The 17,221-nt window shown below is 47.5% G+C and overlaps 1 protein-coding gene across 1 annotated transcript in view; it reads left to right on the top strand.

The window, feature by feature from the left end:
- Positions 1-2,703: 2,703 nt before the first annotated feature.
- The window catches only part of LOC137625794 (metaxin-2-like), a 63,313-nt gene continuing 48,795 nt past the window's right edge, over positions 2,704-17,221 (top strand). Inside the window, exon 1 of the mRNA XM_068356681.1 lies at positions 2,704-2,863. Within this exon, the coding sequence (XP_068212782.1) occupies positions 2,818-2,863 (46 nt within the window). The 5' untranslated portion in view covers positions 2,704-2,817. The remainder of the gene's footprint in view (positions 2,864-17,221) is intronic.

The raw sequence follows: 17,221 nt of genomic DNA, 5'->3' as shown, positions 1-17,221 counted from the left end.
ACTCCGCCCTCTGCAACACTTCTTCAGGTGACCGGTTTTACCGCACCCGTAACATGTCGTTCTTCTTGCGGGACATGAAGAATACCCAGGGCTATGACGAGTACCACAATTACCACAAAGACGCAATTGTACTTTTACAGAGGTACTCCTGTCACACTTAGCAAGGGCAGCTGCCACCTCCACCTCGTGTTCCTCCTCGAACCCACCGAGAGCAGCCGCTCTAGGGGAGCTGCTAAGCCATGCCCTATTACGAAGGGCGTCGTCACGGGCGCCCTCGAATGCACTGCACATGACTCTAAGGGAATCGATATCACGGATATTATTGCACGATTGAAACACTTGCCTTTTGAGCACTTTATCACTTAGGCCTACCATGAGCTTGCGCAAAAGCATATATTCGGATAAATCATGATTACAATTAGGGCATGTGAATGCACAATCAGTAGCCTTTTGCGTACACTTGATAAAATAATCATTAAAGGACTCACTAGGCTCTTGGGCCAAATCAAAAAACTCGAGCCACTGCACCGCTTGGTTAGAAGCTTTCACTACCATTTGCTTAACCGCATTAAATGCCCCTTCAGTAGACAGGGCACTCCACTGGGCGTCAGTATACCTAGAATCGAGGGCACGTTGCAATATCGGAACACAATGAAGCCTTATATGGTGAACTGCCTCGATAGGCTTCAACTTACACAGTTGCAACCAACACTCCATTGACCGTTTCCAAGACCTGAAGGCTGCAGGGGACACCTCAGCCTCGCACTTTTCCGGAGCTGCAGACGAAGGGATCCTTGGTTGGGGGACGTTGGTACCCCGGAGTGACAACGCTGTTATCTCGGCCTGAAGATTCTGGATGGCTTGTTGCTGGGTTTGCAGCACTTGGTGAGCCTGCAACACGGAAGCCGGCGACATCCTGACGCCGGTTCCAAAGGTTCCTGTTCTTGCAATCCTGCCCCTAGGGGATGCAAAAGAGGGTCGTCTCGATGGTGGTGCCATGCTGTGCCACGGTTATTACAGTAGGTCCTCTTAATATCCTACTCACTGCGCCATGTTAGATCTTAAACTAGGCAGGATCAAGAAATGACAGTCAGCGTTGTTTCTTATCTTCATTGCAACTGACGCTGCTGCATCATGCACAGCGGAAGGAAATACAGATAGCCCGTGACGTACACAATGACGTCACTTATGTGGGCGGAGCTTAGGCGCTGCAAGCAGCCTCATCTTACACTGATCTTACAATAACACTTTCCAAAGAGATAAGTCTTCAGGTTTTTCTTGAAAGCCGCCACATTTTTGCTATTCTTGACATCAAGTGGAAGTTCGTTGAAGAGTCTCGGTGCAGCATAACAAAAAGTTCTTCCTCCTATTGCATGATTCACACTAATTTCGAATAGTCTATATGGGTCATCAGCATGTCTAACTCTTACAGCAGTGCTAGTAGCTTGAGGGTAGGGGACCAAGCAATCACGGAGATATTTACGCTTATCACTTGTAAGTGCTTTGTGAGTCAATAAACAAATCTTAAATTCAATTTTAGCCTTAATAGGTAACCAATGTAGATCGATCAGTACAGGAGTTATTCTCTCCCGAAATTTAATGCCCTTTATCAGTCTAGCCGGCCGGTGTTGCACATTTTGAAGCTTTCTTAGTAGTGTATTGGGCAATTTATAATACAGAGAATTGCAATAATCAAGCCTTGTTATTACGTGACTCATCACTAAAAATTTTCGTACTGCCCTCTGTTAAATATTTTCTAATAAATGCTATGTTTCTCAGGTGATAGTTACACACTTTCACGGTGTTCACTATTTGATCCCTCATTGACAAATTACAATCTACCACTACACCCAAATTTTTTACAACAGGCACAATCCTAACATCAGCGTCACCAATTTTTATACTTTGAAATAACTAGAAATTCTTCAAAGCCACCTTTGTGCCAAAAGACATACATTCTATTTTATTGTCATTTAATTTAAGCTTTTTCCTCTGCATCCATGATTTTATTTCGGTCATTATCTCATAAATTTTCTTTGTATCTTGTGTTGTTGAAATCGAAAGGTAGAACAGAGAATCATCTGCATATAGTTTAAAGCCCACTTGTTTTGTTTTTTCAGGATATGTGATAGCTCGATAGTATATATATGTTGAACAAGATAGGGCCCAGAACACTACCCTGTGGTACAAGACGGCTATAAGACGAAAGCTACAGAACCCAGCCTAAGATCTTTAACACGTTCCGCGCACAGTATTAACTGTTTACACATTTTAAGTCTATGGAAATTTGAGTGCAATAACTACATTATTTTGCTGTGATAATGTAAAGATGTATATTAAATGTTCGAAGCAATTTAACATATACATGTTATAATTTTTAATTATTATTCTTTTAAATTAACTAAAAATAACAATATGAGAATAAAGCAAAGTTTCAAAAACTCTAATTATGAAATAATGAGATTCTTCATTATTTGGATACAATCACATTAGAAAATGCCATTCTATGATTACTTGCAAGGGCTGAGAAGAAAAATTGTACAGTAAGATATAAGTAAAATTATAACTAAAGTTTTAAATGGTTTAATATTAAAAAGGCTAAATTTAATTAATATATCTTATTAGTGTTATAAAGGCTTATCAATATATGTGTAAAATAAAGACGCCGGCGTGTTTGAGTCCAACAGAAGACGCCACTATTTTGTTTACTCAATAGAAGACGACTGACATCAGTTGGTTACAAGTTTCCCAGACACCGTCATTTGTATATTTAAAGTGCATTATTTTGTTTAAGAATTAGGTTTAATTACTCTGATAATGCCGTCCGTACTCTTAACAGACTCAATATCGGTTGAATTAGGGGGTAAGTTTAATGATCAAGTATCAAAAAGCAATAGTTAACCTTCTTAATATGTAGGGCAACCTACTGTAGGTTACTACCCTATGCTAGTATAGGGTATAATGGTGAAAGGTGACATTATTTGTATAACCAAATTGGGTTATTGTATGAGACGGTGGAGCCTTTGTATATCAGCTGCCAGTTCCTCATGCCTCGATTTAAAATGGACCTAAACTTTCTCCCCTTAACCTAACCTATAAGCTGTGTCCTTAACTACATACCTAATGGGGGGTGACCCGGTACTTTTGTAGGGAATTACATGGCAATGTAACCTAGGATAAAACTACTGTTTCTTATAGAAAAAATTACGATCTCTTCAAAAATGACACTCGTTTCCGTCGCAAATGAATAGTTTCAGAAATATCTATACATCTATATCCCACGATAATGGGGGACCCCCAGTGGGAACTCGGGGTTTTGGGTGGGGAAAACATACTGGGGAACCGAAATATAATTGTCTTCCTATGGTAAATAACGTGAATTAGGCAAATTTGATGTTCATTTCAATCGGAAACAAACAGATCAACCAGTTCGGATAACTTTGAGATGCACGGTGTCACTTCTCTTACGAACGAACGATAACATTAGCAACGTTACCAATAATACAGTGTTACCAACGTTGACGTATGGTACACAGAGTTACCAACGGCACGTTGACATTACTAAAGATAGTAATGATAGATATTTCCATATATTAAATAATGTCCCCATATAAGTTTTACTCAATATATAAAAAGTACAAAAAGGGCACAGAACCTAACAAACCCACCTAACCTAGCCTAGCCTAGTAGTATGACAGGTCACAAAATAACATTTGATCTACATCGGACGTCGGCAGCACTGGTTACTGTATTTTTTCATGCCACAATCTTTGTAACGGCGCCTCCAAAGTTTATCCAGATATACTGTTTTGTATTTTCCTCCGGTTATTATAATTTCAAGAAGGTAATGATAGAGAAGAAAAGGCTTGTTTTACGTTTATATATCGATTCCCCAGTATGTTTTCCCCACCCAAAACCCTGAGTTCCCACTGGGGGTCCCCCATTATTGGAGGATATAGATGTATATATATTTCTGAAACTATTAATTTGCGACGGGAACGAATGTCATTTTCGAAGAGAGCGTAATTTTTTCGTTTAGAAACAGTAGTTTTTTTTCCTAGGTTACATTGCCATGTAATTCACTACAATGAAACCAAACTTTCTCCCCTTAACCTAACCTATAAGCTGTGTCCTTAACTACATACCTAAATGGGGGTGTGACCCCCCTCACACTGCTGTATTCTAAGTTAGCTATAATAATGCTTACAGGTGGCTGCTATCATACATACACCCCGATACGGTTATATTACTATAGAATCCCACCCAGCTTGGATGGGTGGGGCTCATTGTAATAATAATACCAACAATAACAACAATAAAATAATGAAAATCGCTCAAGCAAGACAATTTAAAGAACCAGCCAATAAAAAACAAGCATTTTGCCACGTATACAGAACATAACAATAAAGACAGACAGAAAGGACATCAAAGTTGGAAGTGTGGAAGACCGACAATGGAATGGTGTAACGAGCTAGATAGAAGAAGATTCCCCCAAGCGTTGCTTAACGTCTAGTCGCGCTAGACTTGAAGTAAATTTTCATAATTCTGACCATCCTTTACATTCAGATCTCCCTGGACAATTCTATCCTGTTCGTAATATTAGGCAGGCAGTTAATTCTAATAGTCAGGCCTTCCCCATCATGAGGATCAATACTACACAAGTATTCTAGGAGTTTTATTCCAGCTGTGACCAAGTTGTGGAATAATCTCCCAAATCGGGTAGTTGAATCAGTGGAACTTCAAAAGTTTAAACTTGCAGCACCTCCCGAAAACGAACACTTTGCAGAAATAGGAATGGTCAGAAATATGAAAAAAACTAATACCAAAACATATTTGTTCCGTAACCGAAATACAAACCACGCTATTTAATTAGGGTATTACTTTCGGCGTAGCTGAAACGACGAGCCATTAGATTTTTAACGAGGGTTTACTACCCTCTCGCTAGTTAGGGAGGGGTAGCTAACTACCCCTCCCCCCCCTCACACCCCGGTGAATAGCTAACTTTGCTTTTGGCTCGGGTGATGAACAGACGCGTCTGCTCACACCCTCGCTTATTGACAGCCTTAATCTTTTTGCTTTTTCTTTCAGTGTGTGTTTGGAAGTTGCCCTCTACCATTATGCGGAAGTGCCCCGGATTACCTGACCACCCTTGTGGCACTTACATGTCGGCGGTCGAAACTGACCCTCACACCTTATGTCCGTTCTGCAGGGGTCAACGGTGTGACAAGGACAAAGTTTGCAGTGAGTGTAGGGAGTGGTCTACCTCCCAGTGGGAGAGGTTTTCCCGGCGCCGGAAGAAGAAGTCCAAAAGGGACATTTCTCCTTCAAGGGTTTCCTTGAAGAAAGAAAAATCCAGGGACTCTTCTTCCGTAGCCCGAACCTCCTCCGAATCTCCCGCTCGAGCGGCCTCTTCCGAGAGACCGTCGAGTGGTAGCGTAAGCTGTTCTTTTGTTGACCGACCTCGGGGTTCGGGAGAGGGAGTTGCCTCCCATAGCAAGGCAGCTCCTCCTCCTCCCTCGGGGGAGGATTTATCGTATAATTCTGTGAATAATGATGATTTGTTGCAGCTTTGGGCTTCCTTGGGGCTTAAGGGCTCGCCCTCCAGGGAAGCCCTGTTTGACTTAATCCAGTTGGGGGCTGCTGTCAAACAGTCGCCGGTGATAGCGGAGGTTGACCCTCTGTCTACCGTCGACATTGTTGTGGCAGGGGCCTCCAACGAGTTGGGTCAAACCCCTGCCTTGGTTCCCAATGCAGCTGAAGGCTTAGTTTCTCCCTCCGAACAGCCTTCAGGGGAGGAGCTATTTCCTACGGTCTCTCCTGCAGGTGATTCTCCCCCTCGGGGGAGTTCACTGACAGAGACTCCTCTTCGGAGGACTGATGATGGTCTGCCTGCCGCCCCTAGAGGACGTATCCGTCGGAAGGCTTGCCTTCCCCTTCGCCGTAGAGGTCTTCCTTCTCCTCACAAGGGAGTTAAGAGGCGCCTCTTCGGCTCTTCGCCATCGTAGTTCCCAGCAGAGGATCCTCCTCGCTGTGCTTCGACCGTTGCAGTTGCATTTTTGGACCTCTCTGCCGATCGTTCTCCTTCGCCTGCCAGACCTTCGGACCTGCCGTCTCCGTTCATGGCTGCTGACGCGCGTTGGGCGCCCACGCATCCCGTTTTCTAACGGGCACCGGTCCCTTCGGGGCATAAGCGCCAGGTATCCCCTGCGCTTCAACTTTCTCCTGCGGTGAAGCCTTCTCTACGTAGAACTTCATCTTCGGAGACAACGCCCCAGAGACCTCCTGCAGCTGAGACTTCTCTCCATCGTTCTCCTGCTCTCCTGCTCGCCAGCGCTCACCTGCTCGCCAGCGCTCACCTGCTCGCCAGCGCTCACCTGCTCGCCAGCGCTCACCTGCGCGCCAGCGCTCACCTGCGCGCCAGCGCTCTCCTGCTCGCCAGAGGTCTCCTGTTCTCCAGCGTACAGCAGCGCGCCCTCATCCTGATGCGCACCCCGCGCCCCCACGATCTTCTGCTCGCCAGCGCTTCTCTCATGCGTGTCATCGTTTGCCTGCACGCCATCCTTCGCCAGCGCTCACCTGCTCGCCAGCGCTCACCTACGCGCTCCTGTTCGCCAGCGTACAGCAGCGCACCCTCATCCTGATGCGCACCCCGCGCGCCCACGATCTTCTGCTCGCCAGAGCTCCTCTCATGCGCGTCACTGTTTGCCTGCACGCCATCATTCGTCTGTGCGCCCACGATCTCCGGATCTGGGCACAAGAAGGAAGACTAAAGCATCTCCTTCTCTTCAGCGTCAGCCATCGCCTACGCGCCATCGCACGCAGAGACCAGATCCTGCTGCGCGCCCTCCTGTTCGCCCACGCGCTATGGGGCACACCCCTGCGCATGGGTGCTCGCCTCGCTCGCGAACCATCTCCTCCACGAGTGCAATCCTTGCACCTCCGCCTGCGCTTTCTGATTCTTCGGATCACGCTTCTGCGCGCCCTCGATCTCCTGAGCGCTCGCGCGCTCCTACGCCTACGCGCCCTCTCGCCATCCCGGAGATCCCCTACGCGCCCGCGCGCACCCTCTCCTGTGCGCAGTCACTCTCCTACACGCCATCGCTCGCCCGCGCACCCATGTGCACCCTCGCCATCATCCCCGCGCTCACGCGCCCGCACGCGCGCGCGTGACTGATCGCCCGAGCGCGATCGTAGTAGGATTCCATCGCGATCTGGGGGCACAGCGACCGCGCGAGCCACCACGTGAGCCTACAGGAACGAGAGCAGCCAGGTCATCCTCACGTTCCCCCACCCTCTCCTCAAGCGCAGACCAGCGCGCTCGCAGTAGGAAGGGAAATCGCCAGATGGGTCCTGGAACCAACTTTCTTCTTCTCCCCTTTCCTTCCAGGCAGGTCCAGCAGTTGTGTCTACTCCTAAGGATCACCCGATCCCCTTCCCTTCAGAGGGAGTCTCTGACAGCAGTAAGCAGCCATGGTTTGCATCCCTCATCAGAGCTGTTGTGCAGGCTGTCAAACCTACCTTTGCTGAGATGGGGCTCAAAACTATGGCGGCTCCGACCCCACTGAAGAGAAAGAGAGGAGTAGAAACTGTGGTTACTTCTCCGAGGGTCAAGCTGTCCCCTTGGACATCCTTGAGGAAAGCTCCCTCTCCCCCCCAGACGTTTTCTCTGTCTCTCCCGTGGACGAGCATTTTCCGTCCTTGGGGGAATCAGACGAGGTGAGGCGTTCTCCCATCGCACTAATGGGAGAAACCCCACCTCGCGCTGGAGAATCGTCCCAGGTGGGAGCAGAGAGGAGCCCTCAAACGTCGTCGTTGGTCCTGTATTCCTCCCAGGAGGGAACCCAAGCTGCTCATCGACAAGTTTGGTGATGTCATCTTCATCCACCTCCAGACCCATGGACTTGCCAAGGGATACAATCTCTTCGACGTCTTCCTCGGCGGCAAGCACAGGTTCATTCTCGGGGCCAAAACCTTCGAAATCTCTGGAAGCAACAGCATCAGGCCAAAGCTTCTTCCAAACTGAATTCAGGGTCCGACGAGTTACTCCCTCCCAAGTGGCTCCTCCAAAAATTCATGCAAAGTTAAGTTGGTGCTTGCGTGACATTAAAGCACTGCTTAAATAAGTGCTTGGTGTACAGCTTCTTAAAATTAGAGATGACTTGCTGGTCCATGGGCTGGAGGATAGGTTGGTATTCGGTGGAAGATACAACACTTTGATGAATTTGTATTCGTCGATGATATCATCTTCGAGTCCGGGGGGGGGGGTGAGCGGGTGCATTGTCCAAACAAAGCAAGCACTTCAAAGGCAAATTCCTCTCCTGAAGATACTTCTTGACAGCAGGGCCGAAAACTACGTTTACCCATTCCACAAAGATATGCCTAGTAACCCAAGCCTTAGAATTAGAACGCTATAGAACATGTAGCAGGTCTTTATTAATTCTATGTGCTTTAAATGCCCTAGAGTTTTCGGAATGGTAAACTAATAAAGGCTTAATTTTGCTGTCCCCGCTGGCGTTGGCACAAAGCGCAAGAGTCCACCGATCCTTCATTGGCTTATGTCCAGGCATTTTCTTCTCTTCGGCGGTAATGTACAGTGATACCTCGGTAGTCGAACGACTCTATACTCGAACAATTCGGAGTTCGACCAAAATTTTCGAGAAATTTTTGCTGCGGTGCTCGACCAAAAATTCGGTACTCGACCAGCCGAACACGTGACGACCGCATGGGCTTTGTGATGATCGCGCCATCTCGGCCACTCTCGCTTGTTCGGGAAGCATCAGTTCTCTCGAGAGCGTCACTCAGACAACGCGCGATCAGCATTCGTTGTGATTTAGTGATTTTCAGTGCTTTTAATTGCTTTTTTAGCTTTCATAATGAGTCCCAAGAAAGTAATGAGTGTTAAGGGGAAGGAGAAGAGGAAAACAGTGAGAACAACGATCGAGTTGAAGAAGGAAATTATAGCGAAATATGAGAATGGTGTACGAGTGTCCGATTTAGCGGTAGAATACGGAATGGCGAAGTCGACCATTTCTACGTTTTTAAAGCATAAAGAAATGATTAAGAAGGCGAATGTTGCAACGGGAGTTACGGCGGTAACTAAGCAAAGGCCACAAGTGATTGAGGAGATGGAAAAGTTGCTTTTAATATTTATTAAAGAAAAACAGTTGGCCGGGGAAAGTGTTAGTGAAGCGTTCATTTGTGAAAAAGCGTTGCATATCTATGAAGAATTAGTGAAGAAAAGTCCGAGTACCAGTGAAAGTGATTCATTTACATTTAAAGCGAGCAGGGGTTGGTTTGAAAAGTTTCGTAATAGAACAGGTATTCATCGTGTTACTAGGCATGGGGAGGCAGCTAGTTCGGATCAAATTGCAGCCGATAAATACGTGGGGGAATTCGATCGGTACATAAATGAACAAAATTTGATCGCACAACAAGTCTTTAATTGTGATGAGACTGGGTTATTTTGGAAGAAAATGCCAGCCAATACGTACATTACCAAGGACGAGACGAAGATGCCAGGTCACAAGCCAATGAAAGATAGGCTAACATTGTTGCTGTGTGCAAATGCAAGTGGCGATTGCAAGATCAAACCCTTGTTAGTGTACCACTCGGACAACCCCCGGGTGTTCAAACGAAATAATATTTGTAAAAGTGCACTACCAGTTATGTGGCGCTCGAACACTAAATCTTGGGTCACAAGACAATTCTTTACTGAGTGGATAAACGAAGTGTTTGCCCCCCAGGTTAAGGCTTACCTCATTGAAAAGAGCTTGCCAATGAAATGTCTTCTGGTTATGGACAATGCTCCTGCACATCCTCCAGGTCTCGAGGATGACTTGAAAGAAGAATACAGCTTTATCAAAATCAAATTCTTGCCCCCCAATACTACTCCCATACTCCAGCCCATGGACCAACAGGTCATTTCAAACTTCAAAAAACTCTATACCAAGGCCCTTTTCAGAAAGTGTTTTGAAGTGACCAGTGACACGAAGTTGACCCTAAAGGAATTCTGAAAGGAACACTTCAGCATCCTCAACTCTGTTAACATGATTGACCAAGCTTGGCGAGGTGTGACCTATAGGACATTGAACTCTGCCTGGCGTAAGCTGTGGCCATCATGTGTCACAGAGAGGGAGTTTGAAGGTTTCCAACCAGAGGCGGGTCCAAGCACTGCTACCCCTGTAATTTCTGATGACACTGATGTCGTTGAGGAAATTGTTGTCATGGGCAGGAGTTTGGGGCTTGAGGTCGACAAGGATGATATTGATGAGCTTGTAGAAAGCCATTCTACCGAGTTGACTGTGGAGGAATTGTTGCACCTGCAACAACAACAGCAGCAGGATCTGATTGTGGAGCAGGAATCTTCAGAAGAGGATGAGGTAAGGGAGGATGTTCCAAGTTCTCTCATCAATGAAATTTGTTCCAAGTGGGCAGATGTGCAGGCTTTTGCTGAAAAATACCACCCAGAAATTGCAGTAGCAAACCGGGCAGTGCATATGTTTAATGATAGTGTCATGTATCATTTTCGAAGAATACTGCAGAGGAGGAAGAAACAATTAACAATAGACCAGTTTTTCACAAAAGAAAAGAAAGCTGCTACATCAAAGCCTGTTTCTCCTCCAAAGAAGAGACAAAGAAGAGAAGAAACCCCTGAAATAGATCTGCCCACCCTTTCATTGGAGAGAGAAACAACTCCTGAAGGAGAACTACCCCGCCACATCATGGAAGGGGACTCTCCTTCCAAGCAGTAACCTCCCCCTTCCATCCTCTCCACATCCATCCCTGTATGCCATCGAACCGCTGCTCAAAGGTATGTTCACTACAGTACAGAAAATGGTTTAAAATTGTTTTATTTTAGTACAGTAAATGGTTTAAAATTGTTTTATAGGATTTTCTGACCAATTTCATACACATTTAGATAATTATTGTTGTTTAGGTACACGTTTTATTAATATTTTGGGCCTGTTCGAGTGCTTGGGAACGGAATAGAATATATACCATTATTTCTTATGGGGAAAAAAAATTCGGTACTCGAACAAATCGGAGGTCGAACACGGATCTCGAACGGATTATGGTCGAGTACCGAGGTATCACTGTACGTTCGACTATGCATCTTTTTCCAAAACAGACCGGTTTCATCACAGTTGAACACCTGCTGCTCTACGTAACCTTCCTCCGCCACGATGCTTTCGAACTTTTTAACAAAGTCTTTAGCAGCCTTGGTGTTCAAAGTCGAAGCTTCTCCATGCCGAACAACTGAATGAATCCCGGTCCGTTTCCTAAATTTCTCGAACCAACCTCGAAACGTCTTGAATTCCTCCGTCGTAGGATCGGCTGAACTCTCCCCTGCGTCACCCCCAGAACCCGCCGCCTTCAAGTCACTAGATAGCGCTGGCCTTCTCACAAATGATCGTTTCAGTGATCATATCGCCAACAATCTCCTTGTCCTTGATCCATATTAACAAAAGGCATTCCATCTCTTCAAGGGTAGGGCTACGACGTTTGGAAATAATCGTGATCCCCTTCGAAGGTTTCACTGCTTTAATGGCTGCCTTCTGTTTTATGATCGTTGAGATCGTAGATATATTCCGGCCATATTGTTTAGCCAGATCGCTAACACGTACACCTCGCTCATGCTTTTCTATTATTTCTTGCTTTAGTTCTAATGAAAGCATTGACTTCTTCCTTTTTTCACCACTACTACTGGTTCCTGAACCGAAACTAAGCTTTTTAGGACCCATGATTATAAACACAGAAAACAACACGTGAAAAAGGAAGATAAAAAACACTTTGTTCCGTAACTGAAATACAAACCACGCTATTTACATGGGGTAATTACTTCGGCGTATCTGAATGACAAGCCATTAGAAATTTAATGAGGGTTTACTACCTCACCGCTAGATAGCGGGGGGGGGGGGGGGGGGGAGGAAGGGCAGCGTGCTACCCCCCCCCCCCCCTCACACACACTAGTGTGTGCTTCATTTTACTTTTGGCTCGGGCGGTGAGCGGATGTGTCTGCTCCCACCCTCGCTTTGACAGCCATTAATACTTAAGTCTTTACTTACTTTTTCTTATACTTAATATATATATAAACATTCGTTGTGTTTATGTATATATTTGTGTATAGAATATAGTAAGTTTCCTTTTCAGTGTTTGTGCCATGTGTGTAGTGTACGACAACGGAGAGTGAAACTCCGGCGTAGTTCTAGGCCACCACGGTCCACGGTTTCACTTCATGGGGTGCGGTCTCTCCCTTGGTCCTCGGTTGTTCCTTCGGCTTCCGATAATTTGGTCGCCGTAGGGACTCGTCCTCGCTGGACTTTCTTCGGTTTTCTTCGCTGTTCCTCCTTTCCTACGGAGAACTTGGATCCTCAGCGAAGGGCATGTGGGAGTCTAGTTTGACTACGGTCTCTCTCTCCCTACTCGAGGTCGTTCACCCCTTACTACTACTACTACTACTGCGTACTACTACGGTAGCTTCTTTCCCGTTGCGGGCTGAGTTGCTATTCTGTTTTATTTGTCTCAATTATTTTTTAATGAAATCTAATTGTATTTTTGACTTTTCAGTTTCTGGAGAACACTTTCCTTCGGGGGTCAGTGGTTCTTACTACTGTATTTATGAACATGTCTTGTTTATGCCTGGGGAGTCTGCTGTCGCTGCCGTCTCTCTAGGACATCGTCATGGGCGTTATCCCTTCTCTTAGAAGGTCTCCCGTGACAACTGTCAGCTCTTCAGTTCATCTTAAAACGATAAGGTAACTGGGGTTAGGTAACTTCCCTTCCGAGGGAGGTTCCCTTCCCAGGTGTGATCTTCCCGCTGCAGAGGGGGAACTTCTCATACCTTAATATTCCTGGATGGGTCTTCCTGACCCTTAGGCGGTTATGCTCTTGGTGCTGAGCGACCGCTCTTGTAACCATGCTCGTAGCGGTTGCAAGGCCGGCCATGGAACTTGATGTGACTATGCTCTTGGGGCTGAGCAGTTGCTTCTGTAGCTATGCTCAAGGGGCTGGGCAGCTACTATATCAGTTTTGTGACCTCTCTCGTTCACGAGGGAGGCCACTCTTAAGGGCTCCTCTTCGGAGGTTTGCTCCTGATAGGTCTCTTCTACGAAGTGTCACCTCTCTCGTTTGCGGGAGAGGACACTCAAAGAGACTCCTCTTAGGAGGATTGTTCCGGATAAGGTCAGCTTGCTGATCCAACGGCCCTTAGGGGCACCTTCACCAGTCTCTTCTACGAAGTGTTCACCTCTCTCGTTCGCGAGAGAGGCCACTCATAAAGACTCCTCTTCGGAGGATTGTTCCTGATTAGAACAGCTTGCTGTTCAGTCTCTAACACTTCGGTGTTTAGTGACAGGGAAACTTCGGTTTCTCGTTACGGTGAACCTTCGGGGTCTCGTAACATTAGTTACGCAGAACCCTTGGGCTCTCGTAACTTTAGTCACTCCTACACTTCGGTGTTTAGTGACAGGGAAACTTCGGTTCCTCGTTGTGCTGACCCTTCGGGGTCTCGCAACTCAGGCTACGTTAGGTACCTCTGGACTCTCCATCCAAATTGCGCAATCCTGTTCGCACGCTTCCAGTTGCGTGCAAGGTTCCAGTTGCGCTCCCATCTAAACAGCGCACATCTGTGCGCCCGAATCCTGTTGCGGCGCACATCGTTGGAGTTTTTCCTGACAGATCGCAGGCATTCACCAGTGGTTCAGCCTGCGGGGTCTCCAAGTCTCCTCTACGAAGGGCACCTCTCCCGTTCACGGGAGAGGTCCCTCCTAGTAACCACTCCTTGGAGTATCAAGCAGTACTTCCAGCGTTGATCGTCGGCTCTTTGCTGAAGCAGACCTGCCTTGGTCCTCTTCAGGGGATGCCCTCCCTTTTGGGACACATCCCAGTTCCTGATCGTCCTGTCAGCTGATCCTTCAACCTAGCGCACAAGCACACGCGCGCATTTACGCTCGTGCACACGGGCTAGCGCTGACGATCGTTCCACACACGGACACCAATGGTTCCCCGCGCGCATTCGGCACGCCTGCGCGCCTGTGCGTGAGCATTTCTTTAATTTGCGTGCCCATCGTAGAGACTCATAGAGACTCCTCTTCGGAGAATTGCTACTGCTGAAGGTTAGCTTGCTGGTCCACCGGCCCTCATAGGTGTCATCTATTCCTGGTCCTTCTCCTGCCAACGCTGCAGCTAGTCCTCGGACTTCGGTCCCAGACTCTGATCGTTCGCGATCTCCATCGGTGGGTGTTCGCCCTTCCAAAGGGCACATCCCAGTTCCTGATCATCCTGGCAGCTTACCTCCCGACCTACCAGTGTAACCTTGCCACAGAGAGTAGCGTTTGCCATTTCGCCAGCGCTCACCAGCCAACCTACGATCGCCAGCGCAACAGAGCTCACCAAAACCTTGGTGCGCGCCCGCGGAACTTTGGTCTCTTGAGCGCCAGCGCTCTCCTACGCGCCAGTGTGCTCGTGCGCGCCAGCGCTCTTTTACGTGTCTGCGTGCTTGCGCCATCATTGTCCTACGCGCCAGCGCTCTCCTGCGTGCCAACGAACTCTCACGCCAGCTCTCTCCTGTGCGAGCCAGCAGTCTTCCGCTCGTGCGCTAGCAATATTCCGGCTGCGCGCCTGCAGTCTTCCGCGTGCGTGCGTGCCAGCATTCATCCGCAAGTGCGAGCCAGCATTCATCCGCAAGCGCGCCAGTATTCATCCACAAGCGCGAGCCAGCATTCATCCGCAAGCGCGCGCCAGCAGTCTTCTGTGCGAACTGGCGCAACAGTAGTCTTCTGCGTGAGCGACCAGTCTTTTGTACGAGTGGGTGCGCCAGCACTCTTCTGCGCGAGCGCATGTCAACACTCTTCCGCAAGTTCTCGCCCACGCTCGCGTGCTTCTGCGCATTCTTGGGAGTCTGCACAACACCCTGCACGGCGCCCTACTGCGCACCAACGCTCTCGTGCGCACTTGCGCTCTCAGATCCAGCGCTCGCCAATGCGCCAGCTCTTGACAAAGAGCCAGCACTTACCTGCGCACCAGCGCTTGCCTGCTCGCCAGTGCTCTTCTGCGCACTTGCACTCTCAGATCCAATGCTCACCAATGCACCAGCTCTTGCCAAAGAGACAGCGCTCACCTGCGCACCACCGCTTGCCTGCTCGCTAGTAGCTGCTGAAAACCTTTTGGTTCCAGCACAGGGATCCTCCAGACGTCCTAGTCCCAGTAGCATCAGAGCTAAAGAGAAATCAGAGTTGGTGGATAGAGGATACCAACCTCCTCAGGGGGAGTAGATCTTTTCTCTCCTCCCCCAGATTTGGTGCTTTTCACAGATGCATCTAAAGAAGGGTGGATCTCGCCTGTTGCAACACATGGCGTCCGGACTGCAGTTCGATTCCTATCGGCAGGGCCATATAAACCTCCTAGAATTGAGTACAGCTTTTGTGGCACTCAAGCACTTCCAGTAGTCAGGACAGTCCGTGGTATTGATGAGCGACAACATGACGGTAGTGGCAACAAGGAGGTACTTTTTCACAGCAACTATGCCTTCTAGTTGTGGAAATAATAAGATAGACAGAAGACAACTCGATCGGCCAGATTCATTCTGGTCAAGAGAAACATCCTTGCCAACAATCTAAGCTGGAGGTCTCGGATAGTTAGCTCCGAGTGTTCTTTGCTTCCACGGATAGCCAAGGAAGTTTTGATTTTGTGGGGTTTGCCGATAATTGCTCTGTTCGCGATGTCCATGACCATGAAGCTTCCATTGTACTGCTCACTAGTACTGAATCCCTAGGCATCTCTGCAGGATGCCTTCTAACATAAATGGGATAACATGCACCTCTATGCATTCCTCTCTTCTGTCTGATAAGGAGACTTATTAACAAGGTGAAGGCATCGCAAGACCTATCGATGTCCCTAGTAGCTCCGCTCTGGCAGCAAGCAGAATGGTATCCAAACCATCTACGTATTTTTACAGAAGTACCGAGGGAACTTCTTCCCCTTCCCGATCGTCTCAAACATTCATGCGCTGAAAGATCCCACAGAGCAGTTGCTTCCCTATGACTTCACCCTTGGAAATTATCCAGCATTTCCTTTCGCAGAGAGGCTTTTTGCACGCAGTGGGGAAAAAGATGTCTGGGTACTTAAGTAAGGCATCTATTGCTGTCTATCAGGCAAAGTTTGCTCCCTTTTGTGGTTGGTGTCATGAAAGGAGTCTCTCCTCTCGATGCCACTATCTTGCTGTACCTCAGGGAGGAAAAACTCTGCCTTAATCCTTGTCTTTAGACTGAGCAGAATTAATATTTCCTCCATGATGGAATCGTCTCTCCTCATTGGGATTTTTGAGCTTACAGTACCTGCCCCAGTCAGAAGTCAGATCACCTCCTTGAAATGTAATTCAAGTACTACAATCCCTGAAAGGAGAACCTTATGAACTGCTGCATCAGTCCTCAGATAGTGACTACCCTTAAGATGGCTCTCCTTCTTGTTCGGGCCTCTGTCGAGAGAGTCAGCGAGTTGCATGGTCTCTTACACAACATAGCCCATTCAAGGGGAAGGAGGCTGGCAGCAGGTAACGTTCAACTTCGTTCCCAAGTTCGTTTCAAGGACTAAGAATCTGGCTGTAGCGGAATCTAGGTTCGGGCCCTTCAGAATTTCGCATCTCCGTCATGTGACCGATTATCCTGATCAACTGTCATTATGTCCTGTTAGAGCGATAAGGTGGGATCTCAAAAGAATTACCAGAGCTCGACTGCACGTCAAATGACTTTTTGTAAGCACGTGCAGGGTCAAGAGGAGAGTCACCAAGATGACGATCTCAGTTTGAATTCATCAGGTCATCGAACGAGCATTGATTCCTGACTCCTCAAAGAGATTGTAGACCCTATGCCCACAATTTTAGGGGTGTTAGTAGATCCCTAGTTTGTGCCGTAAGTGAAATACAAACCACGCTATTCAATAGGGGTATTACTTTTGGAATAGCTGAAATGATGAGCCATTAAAATTTAACGAGGGTTTACTACCACCACTGCTAGTTAGCGGGGGTAGGGGAGGGTAGCTTGCTACCCCCTCCCCCCCGTCACACACACCTGTGCTTGAGCTCACTTTGCTCTCGGCTCGGATGGTAGTTGGACGTGTCCGCTGTCATCCTCGCCACTCATTAGTAGCCATTGATGTTTTTTTGTTTTCTCTTTGTGACAGGTTTGTGTGTGAAGTTGGCCTTTGCGATTATGCGCACCTGCCC

Source organism: Palaemon carinicauda, chromosome 32 (assembly GCF_036898095.1).
Source record: "Palaemon carinicauda isolate YSFRI2023 chromosome 32, ASM3689809v2, whole genome shotgun sequence".
Lineage (NCBI taxonomy): Eukaryota > Metazoa > Arthropoda > Malacostraca > Decapoda > Palaemonidae > Palaemon > Palaemon carinicauda.
Note: the sequence above shows the minus strand (reverse complement) of the source record. Positions and strands in the feature narration are given on the sequence as shown.